This window comes from Topomyia yanbarensis, chromosome 3, assembly GCF_030247195.1.
Source record: "Topomyia yanbarensis strain Yona2022 chromosome 3, ASM3024719v1, whole genome shotgun sequence".
Classification (NCBI taxonomy): Eukaryota; Metazoa; Arthropoda; class Insecta; order Diptera; family Culicidae; genus Topomyia; species Topomyia yanbarensis.
Genome location: NC_080672.1, coordinates 385,146,177 through 385,173,725, shown reverse-complemented (window position 1 = coordinate 385,173,725; position 27,549 = coordinate 385,146,177). Strand labels below are relative to the sequence as shown.

At 36.3% G+C, this 27,549-nt stretch overlaps 1 protein-coding gene across 1 annotated transcript in view; it reads right to left on the bottom strand.

Moving 5' to 3' along the window:
- The window catches only part of LOC131690457 (protein bric-a-brac 1-like), a 575,339-nt gene extending 563,556 nt beyond the window's left edge, over window positions 1-11,783 (bottom strand). The window contains exon 1 of the mRNA XM_058976241.1: window positions 9,133-11,783. Within this exon, the coding sequence (XP_058832224.1) occupies window positions 9,133-10,290 (1,158 nt within the window). The 5' untranslated portion in view covers window positions 10,291-11,783. The remainder of the gene's footprint in view (window positions 1-9,132) is intronic.
- Window positions 11,784-27,549: the final 15,766 nt, after the last annotated feature.

Below are 27,549 nucleotides of genomic sequence, written 5' to 3'. Positions count from 1 at the left end.
TGAAACGTCGAGATTTGATGCAAACTCGAAAAAAATTTGACGACGATTCACTTTTTTGGATTTTGGCACATTTTTGCCTTTCTCATATAGAAAGGTTATGCAATCACTCTGAAAAACGTCAACCTAATCCCGGTAATTTTTTTTTCGACTCGCATAAGGTTTCTGGATTTTAACAGGGGCGTAGTTGATGGTTTACGGAGAGGGGTTACACCCCCCCCCGCTCTACTGTTCACTCCCCTCCTTTAAAAATCTCCTTAAATCACCCCTCAGACCACCACCCCATCCAGCCCTCATACCCCTACCTTTCAACCCAATCATCTTTAAACCACCACTATATCACAAAGCATACCAATTTAAGCTGGGGAGTCGTTCGTTCATGGGACTTTCGCCCTCCTCACATACCCATCCCCGCATGACAAAATGAGTTAGCAAGCATTGATAACATTGATATAATGCTGATTAGGCTAATGGAGTATGATATTTTTTTGTTTCAAGTGTTTCACCGTCGACACGTAGCTCATCAAGTTCGTGGCTGGCATGCCATTGTGTATAAGTGCAAAGTGTACTAAGAATGTAATGGACATTTCCACAATTATGTTGAACATAAAAAGCCTCCGTGCCATAGTTTAGAGAAATGAGAAAGGCACAATTGCACCGCTAGGTGGATTAAAACAGGTTTTTAATTTATGTTATTTGTTATGTATTTTATATATGTTATTTGTTTCATTTATTTTATTTACTTTATTTGTTCATATCATTCATTTTAATCATGCCTAGTCTAGTCTAGTCTACACATACACAGCCAATACATGTAGAGATCCTGGAAAATGGCAGACGTTCGCCTACAAATTTTTCTTGTCAATATTAATGTTTGTGGTATATATGATATGTGACACAATCATTAAAGCGGCCAAGCCAACTGTGCAGCGTACAATGTGAAGATGATTCAAAATTATGCGGCAATTAAATTATTCATTTAATGAAGAATTTAATCAATGAACTATTTCAAACCTTAAATAAGGAAGAAACGTGGACAACCGTACCGACCGTTTCAATTTGATGGGGATTTGATAAATCGTTGGGAGTGAGTTGGCTAAGAAGGTTAATATCACTCCTTTGGTCCTAGGTTCCTGTGATGAGACAGAAGTATTTAGTACTGTTTTGGCTAATGATTTCATTCATTCATTTTATTTTCATTTCATTCATTATGTTATTAATTTTATTAGTTTGATTAATTCTAGTAATTTCTTACATTTTTTTTATTTTATTGGTTCCGTTAATTCATTACTTTTATCGATTTCATCCAATTTTGTAGATCAAATCAATTATTCTTCAATTGTATTAATTTTAATAACGCTGAACTAATTTGGTGTATTGAGTTTGATTTTTATTTTTTGTGTGTTTCGAATTCATCACCATCTGGGTGTCTAGTTAGACGATGTATCTAAACTAGAGATGGGCGTATGAATCGCGAATCGATCAAAAGAGTTAACTCTTCAAAAATAGTGAATGAACCGCGATTCTTTTTTAAAGAGCTGCGATTCACTGAAGCAGTGACAATTTATTATAAACTCAACGAGAGCCAAAATGAATTTGCCATGATTATGAATCAGTCTAAGATAAACACGATGAACACATGAGCTCTGTTTGTCTACACGGAATAAAATATCAACTTTTAGCTAATTTGAATTTAATTATAGTTGCAATTTTGAGGGAGAAACCAATCTTGAAAATGGCGGAATTTTTCGTGAAAAATAACAATTTTTATTTCAAATGATCGCCACAAAAGATAACCTAAATAGTGGTCGCAGTGGCAAAGTTCCCCCAAACAAAAAAAAAATAATTAAAAAAACCTTCCTAATTCAAAAATTATCTCGAAAACTCAACGTAGGGGTTAGGTATGTTGTGTGGATGTGCATGCAAAATTTGAAATAAATCGGTTAAGTAGTTTTTGAATGACAGTTCACACCGCAAATCTCGTTTTTTCCAGAAACATTCTACAAAAAGCTTCATCGCCGAACCGCTTGTCGATATTTTTGCAAATAAATATAACGTGTTATTAAAATGATACATTATAATGTACAAAAGTTTTGATCAATTCGCTTCGTCCAAATTTCTTAAAAAATCGCAAAAAAGTTTTTTTTCGAGCTGGAACCCCAACTCCCCCCCCCCCGCCATTACGTCTAATAAATATATTTGCTTCTAAATTTGCTTCCCGGGACATCATCGGAACAATTCATTCGTCGTATGAGCTGTTTGGATTTTTTTTTGTGTTTAGCTAGTGCTAATTTGGGGACTAATTTAGATACATCGTCTAGACACCCAGAGACTGACGAGATGAATGCGAAACACACAAAACAATCAAACTTAATTTTATGTTAGGTTTTGTTCCCCTCATGCACAAATTGGTTTAATCTAATTTTCCCTTCTGGGAATTAGTATTACATAGTTTGGTGTATTTATTTTAATAATTTGATTAATATTAATATACGATTTTTGGCGCGAATTGTCAATTCTGAATCCTGATACATGATTAAATGTATCATAATTCCACTCAGACAAGACCATACGTATTACCTACGGGCACTAAATGCCCAGTGGACTAGTTGCATGACCGAGGTGATTCATTTTCAAAGATGCCAAGATCCAATGCAAATAGGTGATAAGGAACGTGGACGAAAGTAGCTGACCATCTCTTTTCGTATTTAAATCTGACACATTCGAGCGAAAAAGTCTGGAAAATCTAGCATACGGTGCAATAAACAATTTTTTTGAGAATTGTTCTACTGGATCTGGAGAGCTGGGTTCTCGGAAGGGCTCGCTGTCAGAATCACTTATTACAATTGCAGACGAGATGGGAAATATTACTCACTGATAGCCTGCTTTATGCCAATTGCAGCGAGCCGTGGTTCTGATTGTGATACTGGTTATACGGTTCAGCTGTGCAAGCATAGGAACTTTACGATCGGTTGGGAAAGAGCGTTTATTTGATCGCGCTTGAGACCGTGTTGATCAGATTATAAGTGCTATAGTATTCACTAAATCGCAGGGGCAATTTGGTGTCTTTGTGTATCATCGCGAAAGTAATGTTTCAAGCGTTTGTATGCTAACGTGTTCGGTAGCGTGGGCGTTTGTATGTCGCACGTGCTATCGTGTATGTAACTTCGCGTGGATAAATTTGATTTTATAACCGAGTGGTCATTCCCATACTCGCGTGTGTTATTGGATGATCGTGCGGACCGTGAATTTGATATTTAATTTTCAATGAACGGTTCAGATACTAGAAGAAAGTAAGTTAACTCATCTCACTAGTGTTTCCGGTCATGTCACCACGTGTTGTCTAGTGAATATGAGCATCTTTTTTATATAACCGAAGGCATGGACCAAGGTTACTAGTACCGTGGGTAGCAACTTCCGTACATGACGTATTCATGATCGGGCTTTTGTAGGTTCACGCTGGGGACCGCGTTTATAAGGTTCGTCAGTACTAAAACGTTAATCCCCGTAGTATTCTCATGTTTGCGATATTGCACGCGTAGGTGTGCGTGGATGGTCACAAAGGGTCCAAGCGATGGTATCTTAACGTGATTGTAGCGGGTGCAGATGCGTATAAATTCGATTTTATAACCATGCCATTCGCATATTCGCGAAAGACTCGAGTATTTTGACATGTCGATCGCGTGAGCTATAACATGACGTGTGTGTATGAAACTTTGCATCTATATATTCCATTGTATAATCGCTTTGTTATTTGCATATGCACAGAAAGCTTCTTTAATATGTCGTTAACGTCTCTTTGGGCCTTTTTATGTTGCATGCTTTTTCCTTCTCTCACCTGCACAAACCAAAGTTCAGTCACTATAATTTTTGTATGGTGTTCGGGATATTATTTTTTTCCCATCTTGCATTTAAATTATTTTTTCTCGCTCTACGCTTGATTGTTACATATTATAATATACGAGTCGTACGTCCATCTAACCTTTACTGAATGAATGTCTAACTAATCTGTTCTATCCTCTTTTACTTTTGCATTCTTGGCGACACTCAACAGCATATACGTGAAATTGCAAACACGCTAGCATACGTGACATATAAACGTCCACCATAAAAAGAGCATGCACAATACCATACAATCGCTCGACCTTTTCGCGATAATACACACACGATCGCAAACGCCATCATTCAAACATACCTACGCTCATAATATCGTAATCAAATAACCGTCCTGGCGATTAAGTCAACGTAGCAGAGCTTACAAACTTATAAACGCGGTCTCATATGTCAACTTACTAATGCCCAAACTTGCGCAATCATGAAACATACTCGTCTGGGCCTCCCACTCTAAAATACGATAATTTATATATAATAGACAACAAGCCCCTTGGCGCCATAATTGTGGACCCTAATGAGATAAGCGAGCTCACTTTCTCACCCTTCGTCTGAACTACACACACACACACACACACACACACACACACACACACACACACACACACACACACACACACACACACACACACACAATTAAGCATAAGAATAATGACTCGCGCGAACATCCATAAGCTCATGCGAATATGAAAGCGGTTGTATAAACGAACTAGTTGACCCGGCAGACGTTGTTCTGCCTATATTTATTTACTGTACAAATCAACGAAATATCAATGCTTCTTGATCAAATTTCTATTTATTTCAATTTATTTCAATGAGATAATAATGTCAACAGCAATTACAATGTTACAATCCTGTAATATACATTATGATGAACCGGGCCGCGGGAGAATCGACTCCAAATTCAAATTTATTCCAAAGCTTTTTGATGGCTTATTTTCAAATTCAAAGGCAAGTCGAATTATGATTTGAATCCGTCAAGGGAGAAACTGAAACCCAACAACAAACCAATGACATTTTATTACGTAACTCCGTATAATGACAAACTATGCAAACAATCCTAAACTGAAAATACCCGAATTGCACTAATATTGGAAAATTTTATTTTTGCATCTAAGAAACTTCAACAGAAAATAACAGCCAACTAAAGAAAAATCAAAGAGATCCGTTGTGTCACTGTAGAGTTATGCGATTACGAACGGACACCATTTCATTTTTATATATAGAGATTCTATCGCGAGAAGTTAGAAGCACGTTAATACCCACGCGATCAAATGCATTAACATAGAAACGCTCGTGTCTTTCGCGATAAATCTGGTGACACATGCGTTTAAATCACGAAACAGTTCGTTTAAATAACGCAAAATAGTTTCGTTTTCTGCGATGAATTTTATGCAACGTACACTAAATATTTAAAATCACAAAAAATTTCGTTCATCAAGTCGCCATGTTTTTAGTTCATGAAATGAAAGCAACTCATGTTTTTTCAGCAGATTTACGAAGCAATTCGATCAGCGATATGAGTTGTTTTATGCATAATTATTTTGGAGATTTATCGGAAAAAATCGTTCATAGGGGAACTGGTGGTAAAATGAATACGTTAAGCAAAGTCATTATTTTCTAACTAATAAGTGATTGAGATACTACAATCACCTCATACGTTTCTTGTTAGATATGTTTTGTACATATTTGGTGAAAATATTTCGACATAAACACAAGTTTTCAAACATTATTCTTGATTTCAAAACATGTCCAAAAAAGAGACATGTTTATAGCGTGTGGGTAAAATGAACATGTGCTGGTGGTAAAATGAACACCTTCTAGTGACCTGCAAAATGTTCTGTATGTATGCAATGCTTAGCGTTGAAAAGCAATTTCCGAGCAATGCTGATGTCCCAGCGGATCATGAGCATTGCATACACAGAGGGAATTTTGTAGGCCAAAAAAAAAACGTGCCACGAAAAAATTAAATTTTCATGTAATACTAACCAATTTACAATTCTGTGACATCGAAACACATCTACAAACTTGGGGTTATTCATAGGTGTTTAAACTTTAAGGATCTGTTGGAGAATAGTGATATAGTAACTTGAACTTGACGACTAATTTTGAGGCTTGGTACTTGGAGCAGTAAGATGGTTCATATTACCCACACTACAACCTGTTCATTTTACCCCCTAAGACATTTTATTTTCAAACAGCCGTTCCGATTGAGCTAATTTGTCATGATCCCTACTTATTGCGGTGAAATATCTGCAAGAGGTTCAATTACTGTCGTGTAACACCATATTTATAAAAAAATTAAAATTTCGCCGCATAAGACCTTATATTCTACATGCCGAATTTAACATCAGCGAAACATGAATGCCGATTTTTGTTTTCATCATATTTATTTCACATTCGACAGCTTTTTATCAAAAGAAATGATTTCAACATCCTTTAAATACTTGGCAGGTCACGTTTCTGTGAAGTTTGTTCCTAATTTAACTTTTAATTTGGCTACCTGTTCATTTTACCCCCTGTTTATTTTACCCACAATTCCCCTATGCGTGAGAAAGTGGTAAAATATGATATGGAGGACAAAATTCTTTAAAATCTCAACTTCATGTATTCTGGCGAAGGCCGTAAAGTTTCCGTTTGATTTCTGAAGTTTTTCACATCTGAAAAATTGCAATTGAGATATGAGATATAGAGTATTACAAAGAGAGGATTTTGGGGACAAATTATCCCAAAGTCTTAACTTGTCCTATTTCTTCAAGAGACTTATCTCAAATGCTAAGATTGTTTCCTTTAAAAAAGTATAAACTGTAATTTTCCGATTGCTACTGCAAAAGTTAGAGCAATTTGGCATCTGTATTTACTTTGATATTTGTCGCAGTATAGGGGGAGTGGATATATGAGACTGTAAAATTACCTTCAATGCCAGATAGGAGATGTTATCAGCTCTTAAACCACATTGTGTACATATGATTGCCAAATCCTCACGTGTCAGTTCAGTCATCGCACGAAACACCACGAAAAGCTACATAGGAACCAAACATTGTATCATCTGGGAGACTTCGGTATATGATAGTTATAATCAATAAGTACTCCGAAGATTTCTAGTCGGTTTGACTTTGATGTGCACTTTTAACATGCTTATAAAGAATGTGTACACTTAGTTTTGTGACTATCTACTTTGATGTGAAATTGGCAATATGCTGGTTACATTGCAATACAGGGACCAGTTTTGGTAATACAGATATAATCTCAATATATCGGTATTATTAGTAAAGTGTAATCTACATTATTCCAGTTGAATACGTAACATTGTCCATTCAGTTATCTGCGTGCACTTTAGAAATATTAAAAAAACCCGCGGCTCAGTAAAGCTAACGTATTAACGAAATCATATAAAATAGTGCACACCAAACCGACCCACTTAGATGTGTCTTAAAGTACGCGAATAACTTGTAGTCCGCCAAAATTCTTAACTGTCTACCACATGTTCTATTCTACATCAATTACCTTTGGATGTGCTACTCAACATTTACGCTTGAGATGAAAGTCTGTTCTCTGTGCCAAAATTGATGTTGCTTCTCAGTTTTGCACTACCCAGGGGGAACTTGGCCTTAATCCCACTGCTCTGTCATCGATGTTGCGTGATATTCGTTATGGAAAATTTTTTGTCTCGCAGAAAAAAAGTCTAAAAATTGTAGTGGGTTTTATAAAAACCCGCTCCACGAATAATTCTCAAATTTTTAGTTTTTCTCTCGGTATTCATGTCTTTTCCCCAACTGTCAATACGCTACATCATTTAGCTCGGACAATCCAATGAAAAATAAGGTTGACAGGATTTTTGTGCGTTTTTAGAACCTTGTGTCATATCTTTATGTTTCATATACATACTAAGAATACCAAATCATGTGCTGTGATGGCCGAAAAATTAGAGAAGCAACCCCCCCGGTCCCCCTCCCCCTGCTCCCATAATCATCTTGCGGTTTGATTCTAGAGTAAATAGAACCAGAGATATAATCAAAAGAATGTCAAGGATTTTGGCAATTTGTCAAAACGAGGGGTGTTCCCATAGCCCAAGGGGTGATTTGACACAAAAATTTTAATTTTCATTTATTGGCCCTAGATGAATAATTCCTCCAAAAATGATTCAAATCCGTGAGGGTCGATTACACGTGCCTTGATCATTTCGCGCGGAATGACCTATATATTTTAGGCATATTCAAATAATATAGTCAATTATTTGTAGATACAATCACTCAAATATACAAAAAATATATTAAAACAGTTCGTGTTTACGTTTTTGATGCTAGTCAATCCGATGCTAGCGTCAATCCGGTGCCAGCGTCAATCCGGTGCTAGCTTAATTCTGTCACTAAGTGTCGGATTCTGATGAGACGAAGTCGAAACGCAAATTCTATTGCTAATTCAGTTTAAGTTATTAGTTTGTATTCGGTACAAATTATAAGCGATCGAAATACTACTCATTCATTTGAATGGACTTCGTCTAGTAAGTATTCTGAGAAAATTCGTGATATATTGAAAATTAAAGAAAACTTCATTATTAGCTGTTGGAATTATTTCGATCTCTGTTAAGCTTATCAAATCTGGCTATGATTATGGTCTACTACCAGCAGTATAGCAAGGCACAATCAGTAGCATGGTCTGCCTTCCCACAAAATTTATTCAAGTTTTACATTTTTAATTACTTCAGCATATCACTGTATGAAGGGCCACAAAAGGATAGGTGAACCCGTAAACTGAACTATTTACGCGCCCCTCGCGGGATGCTGAGGATCCTCCCCTTACAATGACATCATCATGTATCCAAACCAAAGAAAAAAAAACATTATACTGCAGGTTGGCCCAGTAAGTGGCGAGAAGAGTCCGCCTTCTATCCATGAGATGTTGACAGTTCCACTCTCCCTATCCACTATCGTTTCAATCAGGTGCCATGGTGGCCTCTCCCAATTCCGAATTGTCAAATCAAATCAATATATGTTTTCTATACAATTTCTACATTATGTCTATTTGCAAATATTGATAACTTGTATTACTATACACTCTGTTCAGTTTTTCAAATCTAGCAAACATTTTGAATTTCACAAAAATGTACAGCTAAACTTGAACTCTTTAAACTTAATTGCCAATTTGCCAAGAGTCGAACCGATTTTTAAACTAGAATCAAAGGATCGCTCGAACGAACGCTGTCTGACACATGCCTTCCACCATTTTAAACTATCAACTTACCCTTTCTTCCTCGCGGATCATCTCGGCGATGCCCGGTTTGATCTCCATATCGTCCGGATGGTTGGTCATGGTGGACAGCGACGACAGCCCTGCCATCTGGTCCAGTGCCGGCGGCATGGGGAACTGAGCCAGCGGAGTCGGTGTCGACGCCGGCTGTGACATCGTGGACGGAGTCGGTGGAATCGGCGACGGCACTTCCAGATTGTCCGGGGTACTGTCGGCCGGGCTGCCGACGCTGCTACGTTCGCCCGACGGCCAGCGTCGTTTGCGGTTGTTCTTTGGAGTGGAAGCATGTACGGTATCGAGTGCGGCACTTAGTGGCCACTCAACGGCGGCGGCCGCGGCTGCGGCCGCGGCGGCAGCCGAAAGATCCCGTGGAAAATCTCGGACCGACAATTCCCGGTTCGAGTCTCGATCCCTGGAAGTGCGTGGCTTCTTAGCCATATGACTTGGAGTGTTGTTGTTGTTATTGTTGTTGTGGGATGGATCGGTGTGATGGAGACGGCCGTCGTTTTTGCTGGCGTCTCGGGACAAGTTACTGCTGCTGTTGCTTTCGTTATTGGGATTATTTTCATCGGTGGTGCTTGCCGACGGCTCCACGTTGCCGATTTGATTCAGCTCCTGATCGCCGTTTACGTCGGCCAGACCGCGAATTTTCAACATTTCCGCTATTTTTAGAAGCGGTCCTATCTGATCCTGACTCACGTTGATTTCACCCTTGTACATGAAATCGACGATTGCCTTCAGCTCTGGCCACTTGACATCGCGCATGATTATGATGGGATGCTGGCAAGGATTTTCGAAGAACAACGTTTGAAAATACGGACTGCAGGCGGACAGGACCATTTTGTGAGCTTTGATCGATTGGCCATCGCAGGCCAGAGTGACATCGACGAAGGATTCACTTTGCAGCAGCTGATCAAACACGCTGGTTAGGTTGGTTTGGTAATTATTCCAGCGGAGACAAAATTGCTGGTTCTGATTCATTGTGGGTTTTAAAATTGGTTCCGATTTGTCCAGCAGGTTGCCCCGCCTGAAGCCTAAACCGACGAGACCTGCAATGGCTGATGGAACCGATGCCGGGCGACGGTCCGATGAATCCAATCCGGTGGGAGACGAGTGATGCGGAGGCGGCGTATCAGATGGCATGTTGAGCATATGTTTTTACTTCGATGAATGTTTCTTTTTGGGTTAATTGTATACACTAATCACTGCATTCAACAATACTGTACCGCTCAGAACCATCTCGTCACACTATTCACAAATTCGGACGAATTTCTCGTTCTAATCAAAACAAGCACCAGGATAACACAAACACATCCACACTCGTGATAGAGGATTTAGCTATTTCCTGTTTGTATATACACTCTTGGTTTTATCAGGTGGGACGCACTGTGCACCCAGTCTGGTAACCCACACACCAACACTCTTTTCCGAGGAGCCGCAGGGGGTCCCCACTTGTCTACTGTTGAAAGTATGTTAACAAAACGTTTCTTCTTGTGCGCACCATGCGGCTTCGAGATGACGCTCGTTTCTTCCGTAATTCACGCCAGCCGGCTTCTTTTCATCCGGTGATGGCGCTATGGTGATGATTATGACACACGATTGTCATCAGACTCTTACTGTCTAGTGGGGCACGAGCACTCGCACCGGTTCTGGACTACTCTTCTTTGCGAGACGCACTTGTGGAGGTATTTGCTAATTTGTCACTGAGTTTTCCGGTGATTTTTCTATTCAAATTCTTCGTCGGTAAAGTCACACGTTTCTGTTGTCTACCGTCTTAATATTTAATTTCGCGAAATGATTTTAAGGGAATGTTACCATTCACTGTTTCTCAAACTTTCCCAGTTTTTTTCGGTCACTTAATCGTATTTTAATGACCTTTCTTCTTCCTCTAGCTTCTCCTTCAAGGTTTTACCTTTCCACATTCACGATTTATTTCCATATTTCCTAATACCATTTAATTGCTCTTTCTCATTTTGGTAATTATAATTACCAGAAAAAAAAAATTCATTACTTCCACTAAAAGGTTTTGGCGCTCTTTTTATTCTTTTTGCTTTTTCCTCCGAGGGATCCGAAAACAACCAAAACATGAAAATATCTACACTTCACCGTCAAGTTCTTCCCTCGCAGCTCGGCTACGCTGACTCGCTGTGTGTGCTCTTTCGTTATTTACTTTTATTACGCAAACAATAAAAATTATAAATCCATCCAAACAATAGTAATTTTTATTGCTCGATGTTTTTTTTCTCTTTCTGCCTGTTCCCCGTTTCTTCACCACTTTTCACCGTAGACTCAACCACACTTACACATACTGGTTCTATTTCTTGGCTCAAACCGGCCTCGATGTTGTTATTTCAACTGCCTCAATAATATTTTTCCAACTTGCAAAACTTGTAATTATTTATAATAATCATTTATACACACAGCCACTGCGTCAGAGCGAGAGGCACCGTACGAGGCGACCCACACAAACACACACACACACTCCCCTGTCCTATTGTGTTGCTCAGTACTGCTTTTTTACCCTTCTATTGGGTACGCGAATACCCTACTGTTGTGGTGCGTTATGTTAGCACTACCCGACGCAACGACATTTGAAATCGCACTGACGAAGAAGACAACGGCGACCGCACGTTCCAGCCGTACTGACTCTGGTAGCTCCACACACAGTGGAAGCGCGCGCCCTCGCTGCTGGCAAGCAAAAAACGCGAACCCCTCGGTCGTTCGGTTTTCCGAAGTGATCGCTTATGTACGCGGTTGCTTCATCTCGCTCTTTTGCTCTCTCGCGAGTCACGACCAGCATGCCACGCTGTGCACGCAAATTGCTCTCTCAGCTGACGTGTATACATCGCAAAAACAACGTGCTTTTGCAGTCAAGGTACAGGTACTTTGTATGCGCACTTCGCAACTCTCTCTCGCTCTCTGACCACACTTCGAATGTGTTTTGTATAAGCATCTATGTTTGTTTTCATAAAAAAACACATTCGCTATGTACAAATTTTCAGCAAAGTGTTGGTTATCACAACGGCTGGCACCTATACACTCACAAAACCAACCGAATATATCCGATGACAGGTTCTCTCGCCTTCGCTTTCCACCACATCATCATCATCGCCGTGATCAGCGAACTGGTTGCGGTGATGACGATGATGATCACCCTCCCTCTATCGGAAAGCGCTTCGTCGGTGGCTATTGAAAACCGCGTCAGCGGTCGTTCGAGAGAAAGAGAGGAAGAGCGAAACTTGTAGGCATCAACTAAAGGCTAGTGCATTTTTCGCAGTTACTGCATGCGAAAAGTGCAAGCTAGAAGCTGTGCAGTTAAGGGAAGCTTTCCGCTTGCCTGCTTCAGCTGGCTGTATGCGTGCGTGAGAGAGAGAGAGAAAAGAAAAGAATTATGGACGGCCTTCCGCTTAGGAGTGATAGGGCCCCCTGTGTGGTGTGTGGCCAGGCCCTGTGTGGGGTGCTGGTGAGCAGCGGGTGATGGAGATTGGGGCAGACATGGTCGTTTAGGTTCTCCCTCCACGTGAGAGAGAGGCGGTGCTTTTTCGGTGTTCGGTTTACCGACGCGGTGAGCCAAGAGCGATTGCTTTTATTTCTGTTTTTTTTCTTGCTGCTGCACCGACCTTTATATTTTACGTTATTTTTTAAATATTCATATATAATACTGCGAGACGAAGATTATCAATTGCGTGTTTGAGCAAGAGCAATGCGTGATCGGGTCTTCGGAAATGTGGCTCGGGTCGTGTCGGAAAGGGACGGGTGGCTCGAGCATGTGTGACCGCTTTTTATTGCACGTCACTCACTATTATTTTTTTTTATTTGAATATGGATTCTTGTTTTGTATAACTAAGTAGCAAATTTTGATTGCATACATGGCCTGGGTTAAGCTATATGTGCTGATCAGAGTACCAACACTTGGGCTTTGACCAGTATGGTCATTCGCCTACCAAAGATTTTATTTATATCGTTCACCATTAGAATAGAAAGTCGAGGAACATTTATTTGGTTTCATACTAGATAAATAGTTATATGCGTTTCTTGGATAATACTTGATGTAACAGTGTTATTTATTCATGAATAATCATATATTTCTAGAGAAAATTTTCAATAGGACGTAAGTAACATTGAGACCCTCTCTTTGTTTACTTTCTCTTTCGTTTATTACGACGTCAATACAACACTGCAACTAATTTTCCAAGCACATATCGAAAGCTGACGGTTTTTACTAGAATACTATGCAAAGAGTAGAGTAGTAAATATTGAAATGGCCGAGTAATGAACAGAAGAGAAAGACCTCAAAGAGAATCTCTCATTGTTACTTACGTCCTATTGAAAATTTTCTCTAGATTTTTTCTTTCAGCATTTTTTAAAATATTAATATTTTATGAAAATGCTCTGTGTAGTCTGGGAAAGGTGCTGGCACGTTAGGGAAGTGGAGCTAGGGCCCTGGATGCCTCTTCCAAAAACTTTTCAGAAAAATATATAGCGCACAACTAAAAAAGCTATTATTTTCAAACATGTATGCATTTTGATGGAAGATTCCATTTGGCTTGTCCTAAAACTATCTATCGCGGCGATTCTTAACAAACTTGTGCTGATGAATACTCTAGAAATGGGTTGAACAAATTTATGTATACATGTTGTTAAAAAAATTTCAAGGAAGGCTTTGCACTAAAACTCTTAGTCCTCAAAACATTCAAAATGTAAACCAAAACAATCGGTGCTTTTTCTAGTGAGTTTCCTTCCAATTCTGCTATCCACTCCTGGTAGAATATCCTGGATTGCAATTGCGCAATCGTCTTCTTTGGTGTTCGCTTCATCGGTGATGGTGCTGGCTGTTGGATTGGAGATACTTGTCACATTCGTTGCTAAATGGACGCTTGTTTGGGTATGGAGTATGGGTTTAGAAGACCGCCTTCAAAACTTTGTTTTGTACACTGCAGCGCATTGTGGAGTGACTAGAGCAAAACGTTGGTCAAAGTTGGGATTTTTTTTACTTTTCAATCAAATTATAATTTTTAAATATTCTTCAATATTTTCTAGATCATGTACCATTGTAATAACAACTTAAACTGTGACATACGATCAAACATTATTAAAACTGAACAAGCTTTTCATATACTTAATCAGACAATCGGAAACAGCCTCTATTAAAATTGATCAATTCAATCAATGAAGTATTTGTATCTATGATCTATTCTTACAACTCTAATGCTCTAGCATGGTTCAAAGGATTGGATGTAAGTCGAGACTTCATCCGTGTGATGTCTAGGCTCATGTCCAATCATTATACTTTAGATGCGCATCTCCGTCGTATTGGGCTCGCTGAGGGTAATCATTGTGCTTGTGGAGAGGGTTACCACGACATTGAGCATGTTGTTTGGTCCTGCACTGAATATCGTGAAGCCAGATCACAATTAGTAGATTCTTTACAAGTCCGAGGAAGACCAATCCATGTTCCTGTTAGAGATATCCTGGCGCATCGCGATCCTCTATACATGGAACTTATCTATCATTTTCTAAAAACAGCGTCTGTCAAAATTTGATTAAATTCATCTCCTCATACTCTCATCCAAAGCTAATTCACCAATTAAAGTGTCCTAGTTTGTATTCAGTTTTTAAATTTAGACAATAACAGAAAAAAGTAAATAAATACACCCGAAAATACTAGATCATTATGAAATACAACAATGTAAGGAAAAAAGCAAACAATAAAGTGATTTCAGTGTTAGTTTTAGACAAATTACTAGTATAGTTAAAATTAGTCTTAAGGATTTTTGTAACGTGCTATGTAAAAAATGAAACTGGCGTAAAAAGCTTTTGCAAATGCCGCGTCAAATAAACGTATGAAAAAAAACTCTGATGCTCTAATCTCTAAATGCGGACCCGGAAGGCTCCAACGTACGGCCCCCACCACTGTATGTTGTCCGAGTACCAAAAATTTAAAGTTCGAAATCCATTGGAGTTCACAGATATTATGTATAATACACTGAAATTTTATAGTTATGCACCAGTTTTTTTCCTCTAGTTGTTTGTAGTATCAATGACAGAATAAACGCAGGGCTGTTAATACATTGAAGTATTTAAATACCTCTTCGAAATTTATGGTGACTTTGAAAAGAGCAATTTTTCATGAATATCTAGGTTGGGGTTTTGCATGAGTTTATTCGTGAGCTAACGTCTATGGTTTTGTCTTTTGGCCTGATCGGTCAAAGTACTACATTACTCTAAAATTTTGTATTTCTGTGAAAGAAAAAACGTCTCATTTGTTACTTATCCTAGCTGACTTTTTTACTTATATAAAAATAGTAAAATGAGCAAAAAGTAGAAATGAAAAGGATAAAAAAATAAAACGAGTATACATACAAAAGGTGGACTATGTGGAAATATACAAAAAATATATAAACATCAAAATGGAAATGTTTAAAAAAGTTTGAGCGAATCCTATACATTTCTTTCGTAAGAAATGTAAAACATCAAAAATGAATAGAACAAAAATAAGAAACGGAAAAATATTAGTAAAAGTAAAGAAAAGGAAAGATTCGAAGTGTAGCAATTTCAAAATTTAAAACTGTTATCTAAACAGAGATCTAAACTGAAAACTAAATATTGAAAGAATGTACAAAAAACAAAAATAATTAAATTAACTGAATAAAGAAACCAAAGTCAACTGTCAAAATATTTACAATCGAAAGAAACTAAAACAGAAACGATTAAGAGATTGATTAAAGAAAACAGGAAACAAGACAAATAATTTGCATAGATTGAAGAAATCGAAAATTATTTAACAAATGGTGAAAAAAAAAGAAAAATCGGTAAAAAGTAGGAAAATTTTGAGAATCAATAAAAATAAGAAAACTACTAAAAAGAATGTAAATATTGATATAAAAATAGCACAAAACTGAGAAACTCGATGAATCGAAAATAATAAAACATATTTAACAAAAAAATCAAAGATTTAAATATTTAAAGAAATAGCAAAAGTGTGTAAAATGCTAAGAGTGCAAAAGAGGAAAGAGAATAAAAGTTAGATAAAAAAGATCAAAATAAAATAACATGGAAAATTTAAGAAAATGAATATGACGGAAAATTTTGAAAAATTAGATAAAAATAGCAAATTGAAATTGGAATAGCGAATAAATAAAAAAATTGGGGAGGTATGGATTGAACGAAAAATGGAGCAAAGTTACAATATGGAAAACAAAAAATGCTAGGAAAAACAAAATGGTTTACTATAGAAACACATAAAATAGAAAAAATAAAAAAAGAAATTAAAAGAAATATTAAATATCAAGTGGATTATATTATTTAAAGGATGGAAAGAACATAAGAAAAGAAATTTGAAATAAATTCAACGAACGAACCAAATGCGTAACAAAGAAGAATTGCACATAAATTCAAAAAAGATACATGAAATGTTTTTCAGGAATAATAAAAAAACTGAAAGATAAACAATAAAAATATGGAAAAATGGTCTATAGAAAAAGTACTTTCAAAATAGGTTAAATGGAAAAAATGAAGAAGTAACTAAAATGAACAAAATGAACGCTTAAGGGACATGTTTAAAAAATCAATAAAATGATTAAGTTTGATTTCTTGTGTTTTGAATTCATCTCGTCAGTAACTAGCAACATCTGGGTGTCTAGTTAGACGATGTATCTAAACTAGTACCCAAATTAGCACTAATTAGACACGAAAAATTCCAAACAGTTCTCACGGCATATGTGAACGTCTAAGCAACTAATTTATCCTGGGTGATGTCCCGGGAAGCAAAACAGACGCTCTGGTTTGCTGACGAAAAAGCGAAAACAAACTCTTGTCTTATGGCTAGGAAGCCTAACGCCTGGCATTATGCAATATTAAAGCGGTTCACATATGTCGTGTGAACTGTTTGGATTTTTTTTGTGCTTATTTTGGGTACTAGTTTAGATACATCGTCTAACTAGACACCCAGATGGTGCTAGTTACTGACGAGATGAATTCGAAACACAAAAAATCAAACTTAATTTTAAGTTCAGTTCTGTGCTCTTAATGCTCAAATTGGGCTAATCCAAATTTCTCCTTGGGAATTAATACTGCATAATAAAATGATGATAAATTAACAAGGGCCAAAAATAAAACTACAGAAAAACGGAAATCTAAAGCACCGGAAACATGGAACAAAATAAGAGAAAGTTGAACAATAGGACAATGAGACAAATTAAAATGAATTAAAACAAAGTAAAAATGCTTGCAGAAATGAAATAAATTTCAGAAAATAACAATAATAAAAGTTATACAAATTATAAATGGACAATAAATACAGGAATGAAACAACAATATGAAAAATGATATAGGAAATGGCGATTGCCTTGTACGCTGCTCACCTGGGTTCGATTCCCAACCCCGCACATAGGGTTAGAGATTTTTCCAAAAAAAAATTCTCTAACCCGAAAAGGGGCGAATGATCCTAAAGTTAAATCATTCAGAATAAGAAAAAAATAGATAAAAAATTAACACTATCGTTACTAGCTGATAGTAGTTCACCGTGGCTGTGAAATTTTTTTATGAACTCACTGGAATTTATTCTCAATCCGTCAAATGGTGGTGTTGGAAATTTTTGGGAACTACATTGGTAACTTCCGTGAAGTAGCAATTTGTTTCTTGGTGTTAACTTTACAAAATCAATCTACAATAGCCGCTTGTGGCAAAGTAAAATTTTGAAGGACGAAGAGTGAAAAAAATTGGTTAAGGTGGAAAAAGTTAAAAAAAAAAAATCAGTCAAACCCATAGCAATATCAAGCCTTATCTAATCATAGGACAATGCATAATATGAAGCATCAAAACAATGTTATAATTGCAAATTTTAAAGATTAACGAAATAATACAAACCATCAAAATATGAACAACTGATATATAGAAAATTGATAATAGAGAAAAACCATAACTAGAATAAAAAAAATTAAAAAAAACATGAAACTAGAAAAACTATTTGTAAAAATTTATGTAATGAACAATTTAAAATTATAACAAAAAACGAGAAACGTTAAAAAACAAAACACTAAAAATGAAAGAAGAAACACAAAAAAGGAAACATAGACTGATATGACACCAATAAATAATAATAAAAACTTCATGAAACGAGAATAATGAAAATGATGAGTGGTCAAAACGTAATTTGTAAATCAATTGCCTTGTACGCAGCTAACCTGGGTTAAATTGCAGCTCTATACATAGGGGGGGCAGAAATTTGTCTAAAGAGATTTTTCTAAACCAAGAAAGAGGCAAATTGCTCTACCGATATAACCTCTCTTATAGAAACAAAACAAAAATAATGTTGAAGGGGACAATATTGGATCCATTTTTAAACGGAGAAAATAAAAAAAAACAAAAATGGGAGATAGATGAGAAATGTATTTAATTAGGGAAATAAATATAAAGCAATGCGAAAACAGAAAAATATGAAACACTAAAAAAATAAACAAAATGACCGTTTTAAAACAATTAGAATGGGGAAATTGCAAAAATAAAACAAACGAAAAACGATAAATATGGCAATTTGAAACGAAAGGGAGACGAAATATGGATACATTTGGAATAAATTAAAATATTTTAATAAAATCAAACAAATGGAAAACATGAAGAAGTACACACAATTCAAAATAGTTTAGTTCGGAAAAAATAAAAAGAAGGAAATAGAAAAAAATAACAAAACTGGGAAAGAATTATAAAAATTTGCGAAAACTAAATGATTAAAACATTGTGAAATGGAATGTAAAATAAGTTCTTAGACGAAGAAAATTAACAAAACAAAAAACAAAACGAAGAAGTATCATAAAATGTTGGAAAAATTAAATTACTGAATATTTTTGAATAGATAAATAAATAAATCTTAAAGAAGAATAAAAAAACAGATATAACGAAATACAAAAAAAAACAAAACGACGTAAAAGAAAAAAATATCAGAGATTATATACTATGTTGCGTTTCGGCTTCGCCTCATCAGAAACCGACACTAACACATTGTCGGAATAGATTAGCGCCGGCTTGACGCAAATCCCTTAAAACTAAAACACACTATGTGTTTCAATCAAACGACTGATCAAACGTGATGTCCCGTTCGAGCAGAAGTTCTGTTTATGCCGATGAGACACAAGTGAAGCCGAAACTTGTCTTGGCTTAGCAGGCCTATGCGAAGCCGAAACGCAACATAGTATGAAATAATGATTTGTGCCCTCCTGTACAAAGACTGGTTTTTACCAACAAATTTTCACCCTAGTGAGAAATTTTGGTTTTTACCAAATTTTCCTCCATAGGGTGAAATATAGCATAGTGATCAGAGATTAATTAATAAAGCAGAAAATTGCGACAGAGTGAAATAATGGGACAAAAATGAGTTATAAAAGTAAGTAAACTTACAGGGTGCGCCATCTGGATGTATCCTATTTCAACTCCGCCATTTTCCAGCCGATTTTGACAGATGAACACAATTCTGAAACGTCATTACATGCCATTTTAGCTATGAGTCGATTTACACCAAAAGAACGCGCTTCAATCGTAGCGTGACTGTTTGGGCCGAGCTGTGCTCCACAACAATCATCATTTCAAAGAGGGAGAGACCATCAACGACGCACGCTACCGTTGCATTTTGGTGCACTTTGTCTGTCCACAAATGCAGAAAAAAGGTCTGAAAAACTTCTATTTTCAACAAGACGGGTCACCTCGCCATACCGCAGCCGCTACAATCTTTTAGTTCTTGTAGAGCAAATTCCCAGGACGGGTTGTCTAAAAAAATGGTGATTTGGAATGGCCTCCTCGTTCGTTGTAACGGTACCAGACTTTTTGCTGTAGGGTTACATGAAAAGCAAAGTTTATTCTAGCAAACCTAAGAACCTTGACGAACTCAAAGGTAATAATATACGAGCTGAAATTGCTGCGATTAAGCCCGAAATGTTGTCCAGTGTCTTACAAAATGCCCGCAAAAGAGCTGCTTTTTGTGTATAAAATAGGAGTGGTCATATAATCGCCGTAGTATTTTAAACCTTGTTTACAATAAATGACATAAAATATCCTAAAAAAACTTGTTAACTTATGAAAATCGGCTGAAAAGTGGCGGAAATGTTCAATATTGAAAAGGGTACATCCACCTGGCGCACCCTTTATACGCATGCAAAAAAGAAAAATGTGAAGAAAATAGACAATATAAAAAGGGTATAATTGGAATAAATGGAAAACGCAAATGGAAAAAAGTGGACTATTAAAATGCAATGCAGTTCAATTAATGGAATAAAGACAAAACATAGCATATAAAATTTGTTATTGCCGAAAATACTGAATAAAGGAATAATTTATTGAGACAGCCAAATGAGAATTGTGAAAAGGAAGGGAAAATTCATCTAGTTCATGAAAAATTCATGAAAAAGACAAAAGTGAATAAGTAAACAAAAGAATAAAATAAAAATATGGTAATAATAGAAGCATAGGTAAGAAAACTGAAATTGAAAAATGGAAGATACATTTAAAAAATGTGAAAAAAATGTAGAAAACAGACACAGAATTGGCAGAATTGAACAAAATTAAAAAGTAGAAAGCAAATACAAAACAAATGTCAAAAAGTTTTGTGGTTGGATCGTACTACATGCTGGATTCAAAAACATAAATTGTATGCTATTCGTGTACATTTTGGAATATATTACAAGAATGTTGCAACTTTGGAACACGCTTACGTTTACGTCACGTTCAGAAAGCGAACAATATGTAGGATAAAAATCTCACGCTCCTGTAGGTGTGAAGATTTTGAAACTGACAATTATTTTTAACCCGCTATGGACCACCAAGCATGAAAATCATTACTATTTGTGTTTTCGAGTTTTGGATTTTTGTTTTTGTTTTTTCGTTGTTTATTTTTAGTTCTGTTTAATAATATTCAATAAAAAAAATATATTTTGTAATTCTTGACGGTGGTTAAATGTTGCTCAAAGCATTTCTGACCAAAAATAATATGGGAGCTTTGAACACTTTTAAATCTAATCTTTTTAAAGAATTAAAGAAGAATGGAATAAATGTTTAATTTTCTGTGTTGAACGATACTTTTGTCTTGAAATGATGTTAGGTTCAAACATTCCAGGTAATAAAATATATACCTGATATAGAAGAAATTTAATTTTTTTATTTCGTGTGTATGTAATATCCTTCGCCATATTTAATAGTTACTTCCACACTGATCGATGGAGCCCCAACGCGCGAATCACCAGAAATGAGATCATTCATCGGCATCCGCTTGAGCACATCTCCGCCAGCAGAACAATCCTCTCATCGGCCTCGACACTGACATAATCCAGTCGAATTTTCTAAAACCCGATGATCCATAATGTTTATGCCGCAATCACAACAGGCCGAAGCCGCGAGCCTTCTAATGTTTTGATCTTCCCAACATTCATAACAAATTACCTTGGCGATTTTCTTTAATCTCCTTCAATTTCATCATAATCCCTCGTCGGTTGCCCCGCGTGTATGGTTTACCGTATTCCTCCAAACATCAGTGCGTTTTGTCTTGCCTCAATTTCATTCCCCGGCTGAGGTGCGGCAAAATTGGGGAACCCAGCTGGGAATGTTTTCCACTCTGTCCGCTTCACGGGATGTAAATAAATAGTTGCTCTGTTCACTGCTTTTGATTAAATATTTGATTTGACTGGACTCGCGTCCGTTGAAATAAAGAAAAAAAAAGCCGAAATATGTAATAGTCAAAAATTACCCGAATTTTTTCACACAGAGCAAGTGATACACAGGTACCGGAGGTACCGCCTGCCTGTCGAGGGACAATTAATCATTAGTCAGTGCAGTTCAAAAATTTATTCGTGATTACCGGAGAGGAAATGATTCCCTGTGGGTGATGAGTGGTCTGGTTGATTTTCTTCTCAAATTAGGTCAATCTATCTAATTAGATTTTTTTAAACTCCATCCATTGATCCATCGGAAGACGGGTTGATTTTTGGGGGAAAACTGTAGTTACAGATATAATAAGTGCTCAAGGGTGCAAAGTTCGAACCCGGAGGACAGCTAGTACTGGGTACGTCAATAATAACGGAAGGAAGAAAGGCAAATTCATGTCATTAGTTCTATACTCGGAGGCCCCGTGGTTGTAAATTTCCCATCAGTGTAAATGTGGCCCGAAAAATTGTCTGAGAAAAAAGCTAATAAAGACCGGAACCAAATAATCAGTAATCATTCTTTTCCGATTCCGTTAAACCACAGCGGCCGTGGGTTCGTGGCCAATCGACCGAAATTTACGCCCCCAACACTCGTAGTGCTTTCTTCCGTTTCATCCCGGGGTTGCTGCGGAGAGAACCATTATTCGTAGACTATTCATTATGGCAATATCCATCGCCCGGCGCGGCTAAGGCTGGGCTTCGTTATTCAAGCAGGAGTCTTCGGTGTTGCGTTGAGCCTCAAAATGCCAACTCATCTTCAATATTTTGACATTATTTGGGGCCAGTAATTGGGCGCTAGCAGTTGGGTCTTGGCGAATAGTTTTGATTTTTCCTTTTCCTTTTTGATTTTGCGTTAGGTTTTTATCATAGAGGAAGTGACGTTTCTTTCCATTGTTGGTTCAGATTCTTAGATGTTCTTAGATTGAAGGTTTGGGGGATTGAAATAATGATTATGATCAACAAAAGTTACTCACTTGTGATTTTACCTGTTTTCCAACTTTTGGTATATACTTCGATGTATGACCATAATGGAGTCATAGCTCTTTTATGTATTTACAAAACAATAAAAATAGCGTATTCAATTCGTGATAAATAAACTTGCATTTGTTAACTAAGTCTTTGAATACATTATTTTCGATATTTTTGTTCTTCCTTAAAAAATGTTGCTAGAATAAATATTGTCTCATAAATATTGTCTCATTACCAATGCATATACATTCCAGCAGTTCCTTCTTCTATCTAATAAACTACCAACACTAGCAATTTTTCATTTATTTTTAAATTTAAAATTTTCATTATTTTTGGAAAAGATTGACTCCAACAAATGCAAACATCCTGACACCTGACCCATGCATCTGTTTTTTTTATTTCAACTGGCCATGTCTCGTTGGGTTTTATATATTCTCTTATTATTGGAAAGGAATTAAAGAACTGGAGTTGGTCGGATATGTAAAACGGAAAGAGAAACATGAAAATACATTAAAATAATCATTTTCAAACTAAATTAAACTCAAAGAGATTACATTGAAGGATAGAAAATAGTAACAGCTACCATTTTATTTATTATTTAATTTCTTTTGGTAAATTCGTAAAAACACAAAGAATTACCGAAAAATTACAAATTTTATATTCAAAGCGAAGACATGTCTATTTTTATTTACCAATTGATTTAAATTAATGTCAGTAACAATTTCTGCACTATACTATATATCTCCGTAGTGGAGAAAAATTTAGGCAAAAACTAAGTTTCTGATGGGGGTGGGCGTAGCGTAGTTGGTAAATCGATTGCCTTGTACGCAGCGCACCTGGGTTAGAGTCCCGACCCCGCACATAGGGTTAGAAATTTTTCATAAGAGATTTTTCTAACCCGAAGAGGCGAATGACCTTAAGGTTAAAACCTCTATAATCGAAATAAAAAAAAACTAACTTTCTGCACTAAGGAGAAAATTGTTTAGAATCACTTTTGCGGGTGAAGGACACAAAATCTACAACTCAATTATTTATGGAATTTGAGTTTTTACCTCGTCTCATCAGAATCCGGCACCAACGTACTGACAGGATTCCATTACAATGGCTTGCTATGCCAAACCAAGTTTAGACTTCATTAGGCATGAGCTTAATCAGAACTTCTGTGCTTACGGAACATTACGGAGGACTAGGTGTTTGGTCAGAATCACTGTGTTTTTGTTTTTTAGAGTCAGCGTCAATCCGGCGCTAGCTTGGTCCTGTCACTAGGCTAGTTCTGGTGAGAAGAATTCGAAACGGAAATTCCATAACTAATTTAACAATTTCTGAAGTTATTTGCGAAATATGTAAAATTTCAGAACTTCTTCATTTGATTTTTATTCCCATTTTCAAAAAAAAAAAAATAAAATTTATTGGTACATTACCAGCATTCAAGCATCTTGTACACGACGCAAACCATTGGAAGAATAGAATTTAAAATCTTACGCTTGACGAAATTTTGTTTGCAAAATTGCGCACATTTGACATGTTTGCAAACAAGCTAGCGTGCATGTTTACTGTCAAATGAACGTTTGAAATTCGAATGCAAATTCACATATAGATTCGCACAAGTTCGCGTACATGTTTGCGTGCAAGTTTGCACATAAGTCTGTGTACATGTTTGCATTTTGAGCTCGCGGTTTAAGGTTTCGTTCACGTGTTTCTTATATAATTGGGCAAAAAGTACCTGATGCTTGAATTTTTTTTTGAAGAAGTAAAATGACTAAGACATGTGCGCTATTCTGCAAGATGTTTATTAAGGTTTCTTCTATAAAATAAAAATTTTCGAGTGTAAGGTGTCATAAAAATGTTGGCTCCAGCAAAAGGTATTTTGAAAACCGACCTCATCAGCGGGCACGATACAGGTCGTATTTTGTCGTCTTCAAGCAGCAAACTAAAATGGTCTTAAAGATTACATTCCATAGAGGCGCCGCATGAAAAAATTCGATATATAAAAAAATGGCGGCCACTTTAAAATAAAATATCGCTTTTTTGCATGATTTTTGCGCTTTGGCTGGCTGTAAAAAATCTTTAATTATCAAAATATTGCGACTTTGTAGGTTACAGCGTCCAAGACTGTTGTCTTCTTTTAGGCGGACAAAACCCGAAGTTTGGTTGAATGGTTCAAAAACGAGAATGCCTGCAGGTTTGAAAAATCTTGTTTCGAGAAAGCCGCCATTTTGGACGCCATTTTTCACATTTTGCTCTCGAAAATTTTTATTTTATTGATGAACCCTTAATAAAGATTTTGCAGAATAGCGCACATGTCTAAGTCCTTTTACTGTATCAAAAAAAATTAAAACATTAGATACTTTTTGCCACAATTATATAAGAGGACCCCCTTAGGGGAGACTGAGGACACTTGATCCCCGGGGAGACTTGATCCCATCATTGTAACTCAAAGGCGGATCAGAATACATTAATCGAATATACTAGAAAGTTACGTAGTTTTATCTAAACATAAGTTTCTTTAACACAAAAAAATAAATTGGACATGTGTTACCGATTTTTTACCGATTTAAAGAAAAAAAATCTCAGAAGAACTGAAGAAGATTTATTTTCTAAATTTTCAAACTTTTATACAATTGATAAAGTCACCCACTACATACTATACTTTTGCATACAGAATTACAGGAGAATGTCAATTATATGAATACGTTATTATTCAGCTGATTTTTTTGTTCAACTATATTTGTACTAAAGTTTGCTGAAATAGATGCTATGGGTTCACTTGATCCCTTCAAATTCGTGGAGATTTGATCCCCTTTGCATTGTTTCATACACACCACTGAAAATAACCAAATTTACACCAGAACAATTGAAGTCATTGTTGCCATAAAATAACAAAAAAACTGTCAAAAATGAACGCTTCATCATACAAAAACTTAACTGTAATTGTTTACTACAGTACATACGTAGCAACCATGCATCCCACATTTGACGTTCCTCAACCATAATAACGACAGCTTTCAAATAATTGTACAGAGAATTGGGGAATTCGTAAAAAAATCAGGCGAGAGATGCGTAATATGTAGCAACAAAAATAACAATATCTAATCACAACAATTTAATAAATACCACAATACATATTGAATGGGTACCTATTTTTGCCCTATTAGGGAAGGTACAATTATTATTTCAGCTTCTTTGCTTTGTTATTAAGGGCCATTTTTTATTTCGATTATATAGGTTTTAGCCTTAAGGTCATTCGACTCTTATTTAAAGCCAATATAACAACAAAATTGTCTTGAGAATGGTGAAAATCTTCTGTTTGAGTGCAGCAAAAACTCTAATCGAGTAACCCAATTATCGCAACAACATTTGAGCCAATGCGTTGAGCAAAGATGGCAGACGCTGCTCTAACCAAAGACTTCAGATGGGTAGGATGATAATAGAAACAGGGTAAAAATAGGCTTATTACCCTACATGCTCTTTTAAACATATTTTCAAAAAATAATCAAGTGTCCCCAAATTAGGGATCGAGTCTCCACTAATCAATTTTTTTCCATTTTTTTGTTGTTTTCCAAAAATGCTCATAGCTTATGTCCAGTATAATATTTCCATGTAATTTCCATTTTTTTTGTTGTTTTCCAAAAATGCTCATAGCTTATGTCCAGTATAATATTTCCATGTAATTTTTTTTATGATTATCAGTCAACCCTAGAAACAATATAAAACTACAAAAAATACATGGTTTTTTTATAATTCCACGGAGTAGGATTGAAAAATAAAAAAAGGGATCAAGTCCCCTCAGTCTCCCCTAAGTTCAAAATCTATATCGTGTACAAGTTTTCACGAAAATTTCGCAGCAATTTTGAGTACAAGTTTGCTAACCAGCTTCGATTCTAATTTGTATTTTTGTGTAATTTTATTTGTTAAATTACGTGTGCTCAACAACATTTTCTTTGACAAATTACGTTCATTTTACGTGATTTTGTAGGTACGGTTAAATACATTACGTACACTTGACGTAAGTTCATATGTAAAATTACATACCGGTGCATCGCAGTTAGAATTGGTGCTACCACCCAATGACAGGGCCAAAAAATGTTTCCAAATCGCCCAACACGGGTCCAACGATGGACGTCTTTTGAACGATTTGTTGGACGTCGTTCAACTTTGGTCCAACGAACTAGAGCACTCTAGTTAGAGTGTGGCCAAGAGGCCATGACGTATCCAAACGAACATGATATTTGACGTATACATAATAGAAATACGTCAAATTTCATGCTCGTTTGGATACGTCATGGCCTCTTGGCCATACTCTAACTAGAGTGCTCTACAACGAACGCCCTTCCTAGGAATAAACCTATTTATTTATTCCTGGAATAAACTTATTTATTTATTGGAAAATCCCTCGAACTACTTCTAAAAAAATCCGGTCAATCGCTTCATCTTTTGCGAAGATATCGTGCGTACCACAAACGCTATAGAAAAGAAATGTTTAGGTGCAACGCTTGGCTAATTTATCCATATTGGCATGAAAACATGGGTGCGCTTTAGTAGTGACTTGAGTAAAGCTTGGATTATATATCTAAAAGATTAAAAAACACTGCAATAAATCTTTATTGGCAAAACAAAATTTTGCTAGAATCTCGAACCTTAAAAATGAGAAAACATAATTTTTCGGGTTTCGGGAATCCCGGGATAAGTGAAAAACCCGATATTTCTGGGTATTAAATTCCCGGGATGGAAGCTCTAGCATATTTTATATATAATT